This window comes from Anthonomus grandis, chromosome 9 (genome assembly GCF_022605725.1).
Source record: "Anthonomus grandis grandis chromosome 9, icAntGran1.3, whole genome shotgun sequence".
Lineage (NCBI taxonomy): Eukaryota > Metazoa > Arthropoda > Insecta > Coleoptera > Curculionidae > Anthonomus > Anthonomus grandis.
In genome coordinates this window covers 30741030-30759328 of record NC_065554.1, presented here as the reverse complement: position 1 = coordinate 30759328, position 18299 = coordinate 30741030, and the positions used below count along the sequence as shown (strand labels likewise).

General features: G+C 31.4%; 1 protein-coding gene across 2 annotated transcripts in view; it reads right to left on the bottom strand.

Annotated features, from left to right (window-relative positions):
* Positions 1 to 6429: 6429 nt before the first annotated feature.
* Positions 6430 to 18299, bottom strand: part of LOC126740540 (putative helicase mov-10-B.1) — a 38685-nt gene continuing 26815 nt past the window's right edge. For both annotated transcript variants that reach the window (XM_050446614.1, XM_050446616.1), the window contains exons 14-18: positions 16597 to 16751; positions 16385 to 16533; positions 16192 to 16321; positions 15761 to 15937; positions 6430 to 6868 (exon numbers count right to left, since the gene is read on the bottom strand). In XM_050446614.1, coding sequence (XP_050302571.1) covers positions 6644 to 6868; positions 15761 to 15937; positions 16192 to 16321; positions 16385 to 16533; positions 16597 to 16751 — 836 coding nt within the window. In that variant the 3' untranslated portion in view covers positions 6430 to 6643. The remainder of the gene's footprint in view (positions 6869 to 15760; positions 15938 to 16191; positions 16322 to 16384; positions 16534 to 16596; positions 16752 to 18299) is intronic.

The window sequence follows — 18299 nt, the reverse complement described above, 5'->3', positions numbered from 1 at the left end:
AGATAATTATTGAAAATTAGTAAAACCAGTTGATAATAATCAAAAATTAGATACATTCTAAAGTTTAGCAATATTCAGAAAACCATTTTTAATAGGGATAAAAGCCCAATCTCTTTTAGTCAACTGTATAATTAAGTTAATATTTAAACAGTTATGCTGTACAAGATTTTCGGACCTACTTTCTTAATATTGATGGCTACTTGTAACTATTTTAAATTTTCTCCTGAAGATGCTAGCATCGTTATTATTTTGAGTCTGTTCGATTAGTGGTAAAACTGTTTTGTGATTTGAGTAATTACTAATTATAGAAATATGATTTACCTATTGTCTCTGTATCCATTATGAATTCTTGATTTTCATCAGTTGCCTTGTTCTCATTATCGTCAGAGGTTGAAACTTTTAATTCTGAGTCTATCATGATTTTTATTTATCACAGACAGTCGAGAATATATTTTAAAACACTGTTTTATTATTATATTGGAATATTCTTGCTAACTTGGATAAGCACTAAAAACAACATAAATAAATAGAAGAGTATAACGGTATAACCTCACTTTCTGACAAATGACTTGACACAGACAACAAGACATAACCTTACTTTTCTATATATTTAGAATATGTGTTTTTTTATCAATAAGGAACGAAATTATTTTCTATAATTATTGTACTATATAATTAATTTCATTTTAAACTGTTAAGTAAATACGTTATAATTATATAAATACCAAGATTTATTGAGTGCCAAGGCCAACAATACAGGTGTATGGAGAATTGAGAATTCCTGAGAATTCTATATGGAGATAGATCAGAATTCAATACTTGTAGTTGCTTTAATATTATGAATGTGTTTGGTATTTTTCTTGAAGAATTCCAGCATTCTTAGGCCATGATGTTATAATATATTAGTGCTTTGAATAGACTGATTATTATTGACAAAATAATATGTTTGGGCAAAGGGGTCTCAACTTCATTAAAAATTCACCGCTTTGCATTTGAGGTAGAACCTACAACCTAGTCCAAATTTGTTAAATTTGTATACATTTCGTACCTGTATTATTGGAACTTAATTAACAAACATCCTGTATAGTAAAAGCCATAATTAAATGAACTTATTAAGCAAATGTTCCAAATTCGTTGAAAGACTTAGTTCGCAATGTTTAAAATGCTTGGTTTAAAATGTTTTTGTTTAAAATGCTTTTAAATGCTTAAGGTTTTTTTTGGTACCATTATTATTTTGCTCTTGTTGTTCCATGTATATCCAAGTTCCTGGTTTACCTGGTAGACTCTCCAGTTTTTCATAACTATTTCAATTCATACGGAGCCTTGTATCGTCATCTGATAAGAATCTCTAAGCAAACTTACTACTCCAACCGTTTAAGTGGTTCATCTAACAAATATAAGGAGAGTTGGAAAATCCTTAATGATATTCGTCACAATTGTGGTAAGCAGTCAAGACAATGCCATGAAGTCTCTCCCAATGATTTTATCAAAATTTTTTTTCTAATATTGCTCTACAACTTCAGCAAAATTTGAACCCTTCTGTGGATCCTCTTTCCTTTATGCCAGCCATTCATGTTCCAAATTCCTTCTTCTTTATACTTCTGCTGCCTACCTTCTACAAATGCTGCTTGTTTTACAGAAGCGCGCTGTACGTTACATCTGTGGGGCTAAGCCAAGAAATTCCTGTCGCCCATTATTTGTTAGGCTGGGCATACACACTGTCTTCTCCCTCTACATTCGGGAAGTGGCCTGCTTACTTTTTGCAAATCGCTTTAAATTTATAACCCCAAATCCAAGATACTTAACGCGTCAAGTGAACGATCTAAATCTTCCAATCCCCTCCTCCACATTAACTAAAAAATCTATCTTCTACGAGGGAATCAAAATTTTCAATCCAGGTGGAATCAGGGAGGCAACATGTATTGACACATTTAAACGTAAATTGAAAATACTCTTGACCGGAAAATGTTACCATTCACTGGATGAATACTACGTCGACACATTCTAATTTTCCCTAAGTGTAACTTTACAGTATTTGAATTTTATTTGATTTGTTTGTATGGTTTGAATTCTTTGCTGTCTTATACTTGAGGGGATAATTATGGAATTTAATTTACTTTTTATGTATTTTTTTTTCTGCTGTTCTTATGTATTGTTTTGGAACTCGAGTGTGTATGGGGTGTAGTGGTAGTAATTTAAGGTAGCCTTGTTTAGAACAATTTTTCTTTGTTAATAACAATGAAGCATATTTTTTTTTTTTTTAGAAATCTTACATTCAGTTAATGATTTGTTAAATAAATAATAAGTTAAACTTGTCACATATAAAAAGTATTGTGGTAATCCCAGTTCTGAACCCTACGCTATTTCAACACGCGATTGATTCAATGCTTAACTTCTCTGAAATTAATTTATTCCAATTTCAATAATAGTACATCAATATCAACCGTATCAAATGCCTTTTACAGGTCAATGAAAATTATAACCTTATGCCTATTTTGCACCGATTGAGTCAGATCTGAGGTATGATTTGTGTTTTTGGGGTGCGTGTACCAATCAATTATTTATGAGTGTTTTTATCTTGCAAAAGAGGGCTATCAGATATATTTGCAAAGTAGGTATAAGAGATTCATGTAGAGAACTTTTTATTACTCACAAAATCCTTACGTTGCCTTCTTTATTTATACTAGAAACGGTGTGCTTAATTCACAAAAAGTACAGAGATCTCAATGATGGAGATGGAGGCACCATTATAACAGCAGAAGGGCTAATGGTGTGATTTCGCCTGTACCCTCGAACTCATTAATAAAAAGGTCATTTATATTTGATGGTAAAAAAATGTTTAATCATCTTCCAGCGGATATTAAGGAAGTGCAGAGTAATAGAGTCTTTAGGAAAAGGGTTAAAAAAATTGTGGGTTGCAAGAGGCTACTATGAAATAAATGACTTCTTTTTAGATAGATTTTAATATATAACATTATATATTTTCTGACGAATATTTGTCTGTGCCCTGTCAGAAATGTGTATGTAGTACTTAAGTTTTGCTGTAAGAGATTTTCTTTTTTGAGCATTATTTTAGTTGCTATTTATATACTTATGTATGATAATGCCATTCTTCCCATACAGCTTTGTCGACAAGATTATCTCTTATGACAATAAAGGATATTTTAATTTGATTTGATTTATTTCTCTTGTAAATCCACTGTTGTTTCCAACAAGCGTTATTGTGGCCCTGAAAGCCATATTGCTGTTTATCACGCGGAATACCGCATAAATTATTTACAAACTATTTATCTGGTCGCACCCAAAGGGTTGCCATAGGAAATATTTTTAGCGAAACAAGAATTGTAAAGTGCGGTGTACCTTAGGGCCCTATACTAGGACCTTTGTTTTTTATAATTTACTTAAACTCTTTATTGGGAACAAATTTTTTAGCAGATATTATTAGCTTCGCGGAAGATACAGTTTTATTTTTTACCGAAAAAAAAAAATTGTAAAAAGAATTTCAGAAGAGAGGTTTTAAAGGATGTTTTTAATTGGTTTTCGAGCAGGAAATTGAGTGTGAAGTAACTCGAATGTTAAAACTAAATTTCTGCGTTTTTCATCATACAGAGATGGTCTTCCAAATTATGATAGGTTAAATATTCAATTTAACGATAAGATTTCAGCAGTACCTAGCATAAAATATTTAGGTATTACCATAGATGAACAACTTAAGTGGAATATTCATGTACAAAACGTTGCAAATACCTTAAGATCTTTATTGGGTAGATTTAAGTTTTTAGCTGGAATATTAAGCATTTCGCATTTAAAAATAATTTATTATGCCTCGGTAGAATCTCGTCTTCAATACGGATTTTTAGGATGGGGAGGGGCTAGAGACGTATTTTTTAAATGTCTAGAAATCGTCCAGAAGAGTATCATTAAAATAATTGATAAAAAACCTAGACTATATTTCTCAGATCTACTGTACAGTGAAATAAAAACTTTCGATATTCGTCAAATATTTTTTTATAATATTTTCATTTACACAAATATAAGTCAAACATTTCATTAATTATCCATCAGTATAATACAAGAAATCGTCAACAGAATTCCTCACAAACCACTAGAGCTAGGAAGACAATAGGGCGACATTGTTTTACTTATCTTCTTCCCAGATGTTATAATTTTTTACCAATAGAAATGAGAGGTGTTATTCTAGGTAGCAACTCATTGGGATTGGTTAAAAGTAGGATCAAAAAATGTATTATCCTTCAAAATTGGGTTATATAGCAGATGAGATTCTTCAAATCCCAAATTATAATTTAATACGACGAGATCGTACTACTGGGCGAGGAGGTGGAATATTGATCTATGTAAAGGGATTTATTAATTTTCAAATAATTAATTATGGTAATAGCGTACACTCAGAACAAATTTGGATAACATATAAAATTGGTAATACTAGACATTATTTGGGAGGTTATTATAGGCATCCTACTGGTAATCTGAATAGCTTTCTAGATGAATTTGAGGTAAATGTGTCAACTTTATTAACAGAATGTGACAACTTTATGTGTGGGAGAGATTTTAATATAAATATGGCTAATTTACGATCCAAAGATGTTAAACGCTTCTCATCTATTTTAGAGTCTCTTAGCATAGAGCAAGTGGTGAACGAACCAACTCACCTGGGTCTGGCAGGGGAGACTCTTTTGGACTTGTTTATTTGTTCACATGTTAATCTAATATGTACTCTAAATGTGAACCAAAACTATGATTTTTCCGATAATTTTTTTATTAAATGCGAGCTAAACCTTAAAATATCGAAACCAGAACATTTCATTTACATATATAGAGATTTTAAAAATTTTAATAGGCCCGCTTATTTTGAACATCTTAATACTATTCCTTTTAATCTAATATATTATTTACCAGATATAAATGCCTAGGTGGAAGGTTTTAGTAATTGATACCTTTGATATTTACGCTCCTAAAAGATCGGCACGGATTACCACCAAAAAAACTTCCTTGGATAATATCTAATGTCACTTAGAAAGCGAGCATTGACTAAATACAGAAAAAGCAATTCTCCTGATGACTGGGAATCTTATAGACAGCTAAGAAGTCAAGTAACTGCAACAACTAGGAGGGAACAGAAAGCATATCTGGAGCATCAAATAAGAATAAATGGATCTAAAGAAAACTGGAAACTTATGAGAAATGTAGTAGGGTAATTCCTAGCGGTCGCTGGTCAGCAGATGAAATCAATAACTACTTTGTTAATATTCCGTAGATTGATCCAGATGAATTTATTCTAAATTTTTACTTAAATAATACATTGTCAAATCGGGATATTTTTCGTTTTAGATTGGCTAATATTGAGGAAGTTAAAGATGCTTTATTTTTAGTTAAATCCAAGGCCATTGGAAATGATGACATTGACATTGTAATGCTACTCTTGTGCTGTCCGCTAATATTACCTGTAATTATACACTTAGTGAACTTCTCCATAGAAACATCATGCTTTCTCGATCATTGGAAGCGTTCCATTGTAATACCTGTACCTAAGGTAATTAATTTAACTGAACTAAAGGATTTACGGCCAGTAAGCATTCTCCCTACTCTGTCTAAAACTTTAATGAACTTAATACTTGTGTGAAAATATAAACACTTTTAAAGCTCTATTGAATAAATAAACTTTCTTTTGCATTTTATATAAAGAATTTTAACAATGGCTACTACAAAAATGTATTTTTTATTTGTATGTTATTTTTTGTTTTGGTACAGTTTTTGATGGAATAGTGTAGTTAAAACGTGTTTTCAACTATAATATTATGGCTCAAGGCCTCAAGGAATAAAAAATAGCCATTTATGTATCAAGGGCATTGTAAGGACGATAATGCCCGGAAGGTGGAAATAGGTTTCCGCCTGATGGGCATTAGAGTCTAACAATGCCCGTGGTGCATACAATGTTTTATGTTTTACCTAAAAATTGATTTTTATGAACAAAAATAATTTTAATATTAATTAAAAAATAGGGTCTACCTGTACAGGTAGGTATACGTACATACCTACCTTAAGAAATTTATCAAGTGACTTGCAGTGATTATTTAGGTTTGACTTTGATGTTTCTGTCAGTTAGTCAGTTGGCATTTTTTGTTTAAATATTTGCTTAAAATGGAAGAAATTCCACAAAATATACGAGAAAAGACCATAAAAGCGACCGAAAATCTGAAAAAAAAAGCTCCTGAGCGCTGGGGGCATTATGTATTTATTGCCGATGTTTATTAAATTTACTTGTATTTCTTTTGTTATATTGCATTTGAAAATAAACATTATTATTATTATTATCAAAACCAGATAAGCTCAATAATGATAATAATATATAAATCCTTTACTAAAATGTCAACTTACCTTTTGCTTTTAGTGAAGAGAGAATTCCAAAAGTATACATTTTTTTAATCTTTATTAATCAACTGTAGTAATACAAAATAGAAAAATATACTTTCACGAACATCAGATTTCAGTTTATATACTAATAAGTATATAAAATTAGCCTAAAACTACCAATCTTTGGCAGTACTCACTTTAAATATATTAAAACCTAATCTAACAAACGTAACTTTAATAATAATCATACGGATAATACTGAAAAGATAATCTACGAAGATGTGCGCATGAAATCTTTCAACTGCAAATTTTTGAATCTGGATGTGATGTTGTCCCGTTCCTTTTGATCCCTGTTGGTATACGGGACGCCGCAATGGGTGCCAAGACGACTCGATTGCTCGATCAATTTTTTCCATAATTTATCGCGGTTAAGGATCAATGGATTTCCGATGATGATCAGTTTCGATTTCGCCCTCGTAACCGCAACATTGAAACGCTACAATAACGAAATTATTTATGTATGTATACACGGTTAAAACTAATCTGCGGGACAATTCACTCAAGTGTAGTTTAGGCACGATCCCTTTTTCCTAAGTTTATTAGGGAAGTACAGACGTTCAAAGATTAAAGAATGTTAGTTGAGGGTAAAGTAGCTGACCATAAAGCAGTAGCAATTATATAATTATGTACTAGCTAAGATACATCGACATTCACACTTACATAAATGCCATTAAACAAAAAACTTAGATTAAAAACGAAACGCGTCAAAACCTACTGATACACAGATACAGCTTGGGCCAACTCAGGTTTTAGGTGCGTAAATCAATACAAGAACAAATCTCATTTACAAATTAAAAAGAGTTTTTCACCTATTTCTAAGAGTTCAAGCCAAATTGAATAAGAGAACTAGCGGCGATGTACGATTGGTGTAAAGGTGGTACCCACAATTGTACACATAAGAGAGGCGTTTGCTTTGGCGTATCTTAAGTCGATCAAATAGTGTTTATGTAAATGTCTGGTTGTACAGATAGATCTATGCAAGACTGACCAATTTATTACTTGAGTGTCAGACTACCTTAGAATATTGAAAGGCTAGAATTAGTAAACAACAACTTTGTTTGAGTCCAACATGTGCACAGGGGCAAGAGGGGTGTGTTGTTTACAAACATATTTGCCGATTCTCTGTTGTCAAGTCGACGTGAATTTCCAACGGAGGAGATTTTTTGCTATATTTTAACAACCATTATAATGTTAATTTAACTTACTTGTGTTGTATTTTATAGGAAAATTTAAATTAAAAAATATAAATACTACAATTAACCTATTTTAAGAATAAATAATAATAATGTAATATCCTTAAGCAAAAAAAAAAACAAAATTATTAACATTCTTATCCCTAAAACCGTTTCTAAAAAATTTGAAGCGACAACACTGGAACTTAAGCGCCTGAGCCATACGCGTAGTGTCATCTGTCAAACGGCTTTTTGTTTATGTTCGGGATTCGTGTATTTTCTTTAATTTTTTGGTTTCAAAAGGAAAAAAAAAAATTTTAGTGTTTTTTTAAATTGCTGGGATGGCAAAAACTTGTGTCGTTTGTGCCGCATCATGATAAAAGGGTGATTCAAGCTGATCTTTTCACAAGTAAGTACCGATACTTTCACAACATCACATCATGGGGTAACCATCATCATAAACGTAGAATAGGGGATCTTATAGATATAAAATATAAACCTAATAAAAACTTGAATGTGAAAGTGTGTGTAAAATACCAAAATATTTATATTTTTAAATCTAAATATATTTTTGAACATATTCATCTATCAATAGGCTATGAAAAATATAAAACTAGAATTTTGTCCCTGGTTTTATTGCAGGATTTTATGTTTTTTTTGTTGTTTTGGCAGAAAGATGGCATAATACCCATATACCTATCTATATATAGTTATGTTTTTTAATATAGACATTAGGTAGATAGATGAAATTACTAATTTTTTATTGCCTAAAGAATTTTGAAATTTAATTAGATATTGATATCTATGTATGAAATTAATTTTGTCTTTCCTTAAAATTTGGTCGATAATTTTTGTTTTGTTTTACCATATTGCAACTTACAATAATATATATAGTAATTGGCACCACATATTAATTTATTACTGTAATTTTTTTTGCTTTTTGATTAAATATCAAATACTTATTATAGATTGCCTAATCCTAATATATGCCCAAAGGGAACAATGGATTTCATTAATGGAAATCAACACAATTAAAAAGAACATATTTATTCAGATCACATCCTTAGAAGTGATTTCTTATATAAGGAAGATAATATTATCAGTAGCCAGACTTTAAAAAAAATCAGCTCTACCTCAAAGGTAATTTTTTTTAAATATATTTTTCTAGTATAAAAAAATCGTCAAAAAAAGGATTAGTGTTACTCATATAAGCTTTATTTATACCTAATACTTATTAAATTAGGTATGTGTGTAAAACTATTTTTTTACTAGGATTACTGATGCACTGGTTAAAAACACAGCTGCCGTTAATTCAGTTAATTTACCAAGTGATTTACCCTTCAAAGCTGCAGGGGTAGTTTTCCTGAAGAGTGCAAAAAAATTCTTTAGCTTCCAAAATGGTATATAGTACAAACGGTGAAGCTAATATAGACAAGTATGGATAATTAAAATAGATTAATAGTCTTGATACACCAAATTTTGTATAATTTCAGATCTGATCATTCATCATCAACAATAACTGCATCTGAGATTAATAGTTACCGTGGGGTTTAGGTCAACAATTACTATTTCTCATCCAAGCCGTTTTTGTTTAACTGCTACACATTCCCTGACTCTGCCAAGGAAAAGGTAAAAATACACTCAAAATAGACTACTCGTTTTATGCCATGTATCATCCTATTCCATATATCTTATTTAAAAGTGATATAGTATTTTATTGTATTATATTTGTTTAATTAAATGCAATTAATCAAATATATGATATTAAAAAGGTTCTTTATAATAACATACATTTTATTGATCAATTGGATTATCATAATTATTTTTTTTAATTTTGGTAATACTATATTTTCATGTATATTATTCTAAGGTAAAATCAAAATGATATCCTGAGGACCTAAGCACTGATGATTCCACCATTTCAAAAGCTAAATCACTTGTCACCAAATTATGAAAAAAAAATAAAGAACAAAAAATTAAAATTTGAAGATTGCAACAAACAAATTTGCGCCAAAGAAATTGAATTAGATGTCTCAAGTCATTATGAAAATACTTAAGAAATAATAACATGATTTTCGAGAAAGTCCAACATACTACATATTTTATTTGACTTGTAAAAGTAGTTGTTTGTATATTACTACTAATAAACTATCTAATCTAATCTATTGTACATAGTCTTTATTCTTAGGTAATCCTTGTTTTTTAGTATAAATTAATATGATATAATAATTATTGTTGTGTTAGGTATTATATAGGTCACTGTTAAATGTCTCAAAACCATTGTACAGGTAAATACTCATAATAAAAATCTTATAACCTATAAAAAACCTGCATCTCCTTCACAATTTGAACATCCTTGTAGTTTTAACTCTTACTGCTGAAGCAATACTGTCCCTTTGAAAAAGTCAGCACCATAAAAGTATATAATATCTGATATAAAATAAGTGATATAAAACTGAGTTTTGTCCAATATAACAAACAATACCAATAAAATTTTGCGAAATGTTAAAAATTTGTGTCTTAAAACATGATTTATTAAGAAATCTATAATATTATATTAATAAAATATTTAATTTCCAAAAAAATGCTTTGACAAAAATGCTGCCTTTTATTAGGACCTTCCTCTAACGAAGTTCGTTAAAAAAACACATAAATAGCTCATAAATGGTAATATTACTTATAATCAAACTCTATAATAATTAATTAAAATTTAGCAGGTAAATATTTGTTGACGACGTCACTGGTAGAGAGTGCTCGTATCGGTGGCATCAACAATGCGATCGAGCGGCGTTGCGATGCCATTACCGTTTTCTCGTTTCTTCCTACTTTATTTTCATTTATTTAACGTACATATATTGACTTATAGAGTATCTTATCAAAATTATTAAAAAAAAATGCTTGATATTTTATTAAATAAAAAATATTGGGAGCAGTAGTATTGTTTTGAGCCTTCGGAAAAAACTAAAAATTTGTATGATATTATAAAGTGATTATTGCCATTTCTCTATAAGCATTTGGCATCATTGCATCAGAGATGTTGCAAGCAAACAAACCTGCCCATAGTTCCACGACATGCTACTTCTAGCCTTTCAATGTTCTAAGCAGACTACTTATGCAATAGAAAATCACAGTTCATCAATCGAGCCTTAAGTTAATAAGTAAACGACAGTACTTCACCCACTCCCTACTTGTTTGATTTCTTACTGGCCGCTGAGTGAGAATGTTTATTAACACGCTTTTATTCGCTCGGGTTGTATCTATGAAACGGAATCTTTGAGCTTAATTTTCACTGGTTTCTAAAAGTCTGATCAACTTGAAACTTTGCATACGTATCAAGGATCGATGCAATGCAATAATTTCATAAGAGTTTCCCGTTATCTTTATTAGGACCAACAGGATTAATAAATTCTTTTTTATTAACACACAAGTTTGGTTAACGTTCAAAAACAATATGTGATCAATGACATTTAAATGGGTTTGTCTATAGTATACTTTTTCGGTTAAAATTCATTTAATAGTTTTAGTATTGAAAATACTTCTGGGCGCACGTATATGGGACTCGTCTTTGAAAAAACGACATGCTACAAAAGGAAATGTAACAGTCCGGGTTCAATGACCTGCCTCATCAACGCGATGTCGGCGTTGATCAGGGAATAGAGCAAGGTCGTTCGAAGGCCGCAATGAGGTTTGGGTTTTAAGTCAAGTATGTAGGTGAGAGAAATATTATGTGATATCCGATTTATAAGCCATGAAGCGAATAGGGTGCGTGTTATATTTAGGATTCTTTTATTTTATTTGTTCCTTTTGACAAGACGTGTTACTAAAAAACTTGTGTATTCGAAAATAAAAGTGTGTGTGTGTGTCAATTATTGATACGAGGATTACAAACAAGGGTGGTCTTTTATAAAATAAGTGAAAATAAAATAGGTAAGTCCTTAGTGAAGTAGTTGAGCTTTCTATGTTGGTGTCATGGAGAATATAAAAATAGACCACTTGAAAAGTATAGGTAGATATAATAATTTATAGCTAGCAAATTGACAGTTTTTCGACCAAAAATTTATGTGGTGGAAGTTAGCCACAGATTCAGAAACGAAAATCATGTTTTACAGTCGCCCAGACAAGTTTTGGTTTTAATTTTTTTTTGTTTTTAAAAGCTTTTATTTAACTTGCAATGTACCTATGTATGTATGTAAGTATGTATGTATGTATGTATGTATGTAACTATGTATGTTTGGGTCAAATCTTGGAAATCAAATTTGACCAACTTCCAGATGTCCGATTTACGTGAAATTTGAAACACATTCATATTTCCGATGACAATGCAATTTAGTGCTATCACAATTACAAAAAATAAAATGGCGAATCCAAAATGGCGAACTTTAAAACCAAAACTTGTCTGGGCGACTGTAAAAACATGATTTTCGTTTCTGAATCTCTAGCTAAGTTCCACCACATAAAAATTTGATGAGTAAACTTATTTTGGGCAAGACTGTACCTGTCGAATGCACACTTTTTATTTATGGAAATATAAAATAAAGGCACTTTAAAATTAAAGTTACCTATCAAATTGTTTATTTTTCGACGATTTTGACTAAATGTTTTTAATGTAAATAAATTATAAACTATTTTACTTCCAGAATGTCCCTCCATTCACATCAATTGCCGTTAAAGAAACGGAAACTTAATATTGTAAAAAATGAAAACGAAAAAGTTTTACCATTCAAGCAGAGAAAAATAACTCTTATAGAAGATAAAAAGGAAGCTGTCGAGTTACAGTCAAATGCTGAATGTTGTGTGCAGTCAAATGCAAATACTGAGAAAAAACATATTAAAACTGTTTTACTTTCCTTGGATGCAGAAGACTGTGGGACTTACCAAAAACAAGTAATTAATACTAATATTTCATTACCAAGCACTAGCGGTGCTACCGCACTTAATAAAAGTCAACCTGATAATAAGAAGCAAGACAATGTCAAACTTGCCTTGAACGCGAAACGTTGTCGGGAATATAGGCAACGAAAAAAGTTGAATAGTTCATCGGGTATCATCATAGAAAAGAAAGAAGCCAGGGAAGCACCAAATAAAACAGGTAATTGTGAGTCTTTTGATTCAGATATTTTGAACTTTTCAGGATATTTCAATAATTCAATAGTTACTTTAAATCCAACAAATACAAAAATTTTTGAAAAGAGAATATTATATTTAGAGCATTTTATGAACACCAAATTTTATAGTAATAAGTTAAACGAATTCTGTCGTATATGTGACCGAATTTGGTGGACTAATGATATTTGCTCCATAACCAAGGATATTCTTCCCCTTCTTTATGAAGCTGGCTACCCAAAAATGCATTCGAGTATCGAGGATGAATGCAAATTTTATAAGTGTTCTGTTATTCCACTTTATCCCGTAAAAAAACGATTCCTCAACTGGCCACTGTTAATGGATTTGTTTATCCTCCTATTCCGTCTGACTTACCCCCCTTAAATCCCATTGCTGAGCGTTTAATTTCACCCCGTTTACCCTTTCTGCAAATTCGCAAAATTCACTATTTTGCTGGTAGTCAAAAAATGGTGGGTCAAATAATAAATGTTCCTGTCAGTGTAAATAATATGGTAACTTCCCTGCCCAGAAATGTTGACGATGAATATACAGTGACAGTTTTAATAAAGCGTCATATTCTTCAAAAAGGGGCATATTTGTCTGGATGTGTCTCAAAAGCTATTCTGCGTAGATGGTTATTATATTTACGAGATACGCCTAATACCGAATTATACCGAAAATATGATATTAAAATTAATAACACATTCTTGGGTATACATGAAGGTTATGATTTTGCAGAAGAAAATCAAATATTTTACGACCAGCATTTCGAGATAAGGAATAGTCAAGAAGACATGATGGACGTAGTTTCGTCGCATAAAGAAAAAATTTTAACAACTGAGCAATTATTAAACATGCAACAGCAAACAATTTTTTGGGGGGAAGATATGGTGTTACATTTAGTCCCAGGGTCAGAAAAACAAACCGTTTGCATTATCTTTTGACGCTGATGCAGAGGAATTATCATTTCCTGCTATCTATTACGGACATGAAAGACAATTTAAAATTAATGTAACTCCTTATATGATGGCAACTAGTGAAATCCGTAGAAGAGATAGACGTGGTGTTACCCCTAATCACATTCTTTACATGGCAGCCAAAATCATGCGTTTGAGAATTATTCAAACATTTCAAGTATTGTTTCGCAATATTAACCATGAGGTAAAAAATATTACAAGAGAAGATTTATTAGATCCAGAATTTGTGAAAGAAAGCATGGAAAAGAATGAGTCGTTTTTAAAAAATATACCTAATTCGATACAATATTGGCAGTCAAAGAAAAAGGACTTATTTTGTATGATGCGTCAACTCGGAAAACCAACTGTATTTGTAACACTTAGTGCATCAGAGGTACATTGGAAGCCACTCTTAAAATGCGCCTATAAATTTCAACAAAATTTAGACGATGAAGATAACATTGACGATAGTATCTTTGATATTATTTCTAATAGTGCTAAAGCGGAATTAGTGAACAATGATCCTGTTATTTATTGCCTATATTTTAACAAATTAGTCGATACAATCATGATTGCTCTAAAAAAAAAGAGAGATGGCCCATTTGGAAAATATTATTTAAAAGATTACTTTCGTTGGGTGGAATTTCAACATAGAGGTAGTCCACACTGTCATATGTTATTATGGCTTGAAAACGCTCCACCTTCCCACGAGGCACAGTTATTAAATGATGAACATTTACCGGAAACTATTGCATTAATTGATAGTATTGCCTCAGCCGAAGAATGTTTAGTTTCAAGCCCCAGGAATTTACAAACGCATGCTCATACTCATACATGCTACAAAAAAAATACAAAAAAATGCCGTTTTGGGGCACCATTTTGGCCAATGGATCAAACTAGGGTATTAATTCCGGTATTGCCAGTTAATAAGGATAACTCAAAAGTTTTGTTATTTGAAAAAATGCATGAAGCTTTAGAGGTGGGTTCTTTGACAAGTTTTGAGGAATTCCTTCAAAAATTTTATTTAGAGTCATTTGATGAGTATTTGGACATTCTTCGACATGGCATTCATTGACCCTCGGTTTTTATGAAACGTGGGATTGAAGACATTTGGATCAGTCCATTTAATCCATGTATTTCGAAAGCTTTGCAGTCAAATATGGATGTTCAGTTTATATTAGATGAATATTCCTGTGCTGCTTACGTTGCCGAATATGTGAATAAAAGTGAGCGTGGCTTTAGTTCCCTTCATCGAGAATTAATAAAAGTTCGTGATAAATATCCAGATATGGATTATGAGATGTGTATGAAAGAATTGAGTAAACTAGCATTAAATAATGTGGAAATGTGTGCCCAAGAAGCAGCTTGGTATTTATTACGATTATCCATGTCTGAAGCGTCTAGAAAAGTGGAAGCCATACCTACACAGCATCCAATGGAAAGATTTTTAATGAAGAAATCTTTGAAGCAAATGAATGAACACTTGTATCTGGTATTTTCAATACGCCTACGATGTTTGCGCATATTGCAAAATCTGTGAATTTTTAATAATAAAAGTATGAAAAGTATGATCATGCCGCAGTCCCTGAAAGTATCCAGGTAATATGAAATGCTTTCAACGATATAATAAATAATAGTTTAAAAAAACACGGCTTTATTGCTAATCGAACTGAAACATAGAAAATAATTTTTAATTACAAAGAGTTTTTATTACAGTAGTAGAAGGTCGGGCAATCAATCATAGTTAATTACGCCAAATAAAAATCATAGTAAAATTTAAGTTATTAACAGTATAATTAAATAACTTAAAGTAAAATGCACCCCCCACGCTTTAATGTGTGAAATATATTATGTTTTACCTAGCAGTATTAAAATTTGATATTTATTTTAAATACCTAATAATTTCTTTTTCTTTCTTTAGTGATTGATTGGCTAAAGATTTTGTGTCTTTGTGTGGGAGTTACGGAGCAATACGTTAATATCTTGCCTAGTACATAGTGCGTTATCGTCAGCTAAATCACCCTTAAATAATGTTTCTTTTTTTTGCAATGTTTTAAATAAAAACTAAACTAAACTTTTCTAGAAACTTCCCCATACCTTTGGCTCATGAACGAATCCAATTTTGTACTTTTTGTCTTCCAACAACAGATCGTGCTGTCCTCTTACGGTTGAAATTATTATGACACGTTTCTCTCTTCCCTGGAAGGCTTCCGTGGTGCCCACTTCAATTTCATCCTTGTAGAGAGGACTGAGCACTTCGCGGATTTTATACACCTAATAAATATCGATAGTTAGGTTAGTAATCATGTATGTTTTATTGTTATAAAAGTAAAATTGTTAACAAGAGAAAAATTGATTGAGGAATTGTACAAACACATTTGATGATTTGATGACACAACAGCTGTTATTTCTGATCCGGATTCGGTAAACTTAATAACGCAAAGTTCACTGTCATGTCTAGCAGAAATTATTAATTGGTGTAAATCGAATAAACTAATGCTAAATCATGCTTTACTAATTCTACTTACTTGTCGAATGTAAGGAGTGACAATTCCGATTTCCGATGGTCGAAGATTTTTATTCTTGTCGGGAAATTGTAGGGCCATTAAAGCCGTGACATATTGTAAAACCACGTTTACTTCACTAGAGTTAAAATAGCTAAAAAAAAAATAATGTTCGTTACACGTGTATTTTTGTGGTTATTTTCTCAAATTATAGAACCTGGGAGATCGTCCGTGTCGTTGCTCTTTTGCCAAAACCGCGCAAAACTCGACTGCTCCTCCCTTTTTCTGGTTGACTTTACCGCCCATGATTCCCGAATGGATACGAGTAAAAGCCAACGGATCGTGGTTCGAGATAACTGAGCAAGCCTAGATATATGTACAAAATAATAGACTTTACTTTACTTAAAGTCTGGTTTTTTAAATAATTACCTCTAGGTTGTTGCCGTAAAATTGCTCATTTGGAATCGCCAACACCTCTTTATGCGACCTGAAGTTCAGTTTGAGCATTGTGGTGAAATTGTTATCGCTTATTAAGTCATTTTTGTATAAGGTAAGATCGCTCAGGCGCTCTAACAAAGAAATACCTAAAAGTGTAACAAATAAAAAGAAAACGATTAAGGAACATTAAAAAAAAGACTTAAATGAGCAGGTAGTAGATTACTTAGAACGTTGAAAGGATAGAATTAGTATTGCCGTGGAACTATGGGCAGTTTGTTTGCTTGCAATATCAATGATGCCAAATGAAGACCACAGGGGAAAAACGTGCCAAGTCATTTTTCTATTTTTTGACAGGAAACGAATTTTAAGGTTAGAAACGCTACGATAATTACACAGCTTGCAAAATGGTTATTTATTTGCCATCATATTGAAGCTATGACCTTGCTCTATGTCCTCAATGACATTTTGTAATATAATATCAAACTGGTACTTCACCACAATGTGTCGAAGTTTCAAACAACTCCGAATACCGGGGAAAAAGGTGTTGTCACTGACTTAGCACGTTCTTTCATTGTATATACTTATACAATGAAAGAAACAAACTGCTAAGTCAGTGGCAATTGATTAATTTATATTTAAATTTTGCTTAAATAATTAATTATACTCTGTTATTTATTTACCAAACATAAAGTATAATGTATTATTTTATTTATATGTAGGTATTTATAAAAGAATAGTTGTTATAAAAGAAAAAAATAAAACTTCTCTTCTGGGTTCGGTTCTTATGGGATGAACTAAAAAAAGCTGTAAAAAACAAAGTATTACTAATATTATTAACAGTAGTACAAAACAAAATTATTTTCCTCAAAGTTGGAAAACTGCAATAGGAATACCTTTACCAAAATAAAAAAAAACCAGAGACCTTTAATGACTTACGCATTATAGCAATTTTACCTGCCATTTCGAAAATAATGGAGAATATTTTATACAGCCAGATGTACTCATATTTAAATGATAATGGTATGATCTCAGAATTGCAAAACTGGTTTCGTAAAGGGTATTCCACATCCTCTTGACTTTAAAGTATTCTTATACTATTAGATTACTCCAAGGTATTTGACACTATAAATCATCGACTCTTGTTGGCAAAGCTAAGATATTACGGGTTTGACGTCGACTCACTGTCACTCATCGCATCATACTTCTCTAACAGGTCACAAAAAGTTTCTGTTAATGGTGTGTACTCCGGAGTCTAGTGCCATACTATCGGGGCTCTATAATTGGTCCTTTTTCTTTATTATTTACACGTCTGAACTTATAAGCTCCCTTCATGTCTATATCTATCAGATGTACTATCACTTCTCTTCAAAAGACTTTGTTACTTGTAACGAAGCTATTAATCATGAACTAAACCTAAAAGATCTCTTTAAAAAACACGGCCTTCAACTGAATCCATCAATATCAAAACGAATTTTATTTAAAAAATCGTATTTAAATCAAAATAGATGACCAAATATTACCATTTTGTAATTCTGCTCGTAATATGGGTGTTAGACTTGATTATTATTATTATAGTATAAGTGTAGTTATGTAAATTCCTTGCATCTGTTTCTTTTTCTGTTCAAGTTATTAGGATTTCTTTTATATGTAATAACATATGGTTTAGGATATTCGGTTTTTGCTATCGCTTTGCT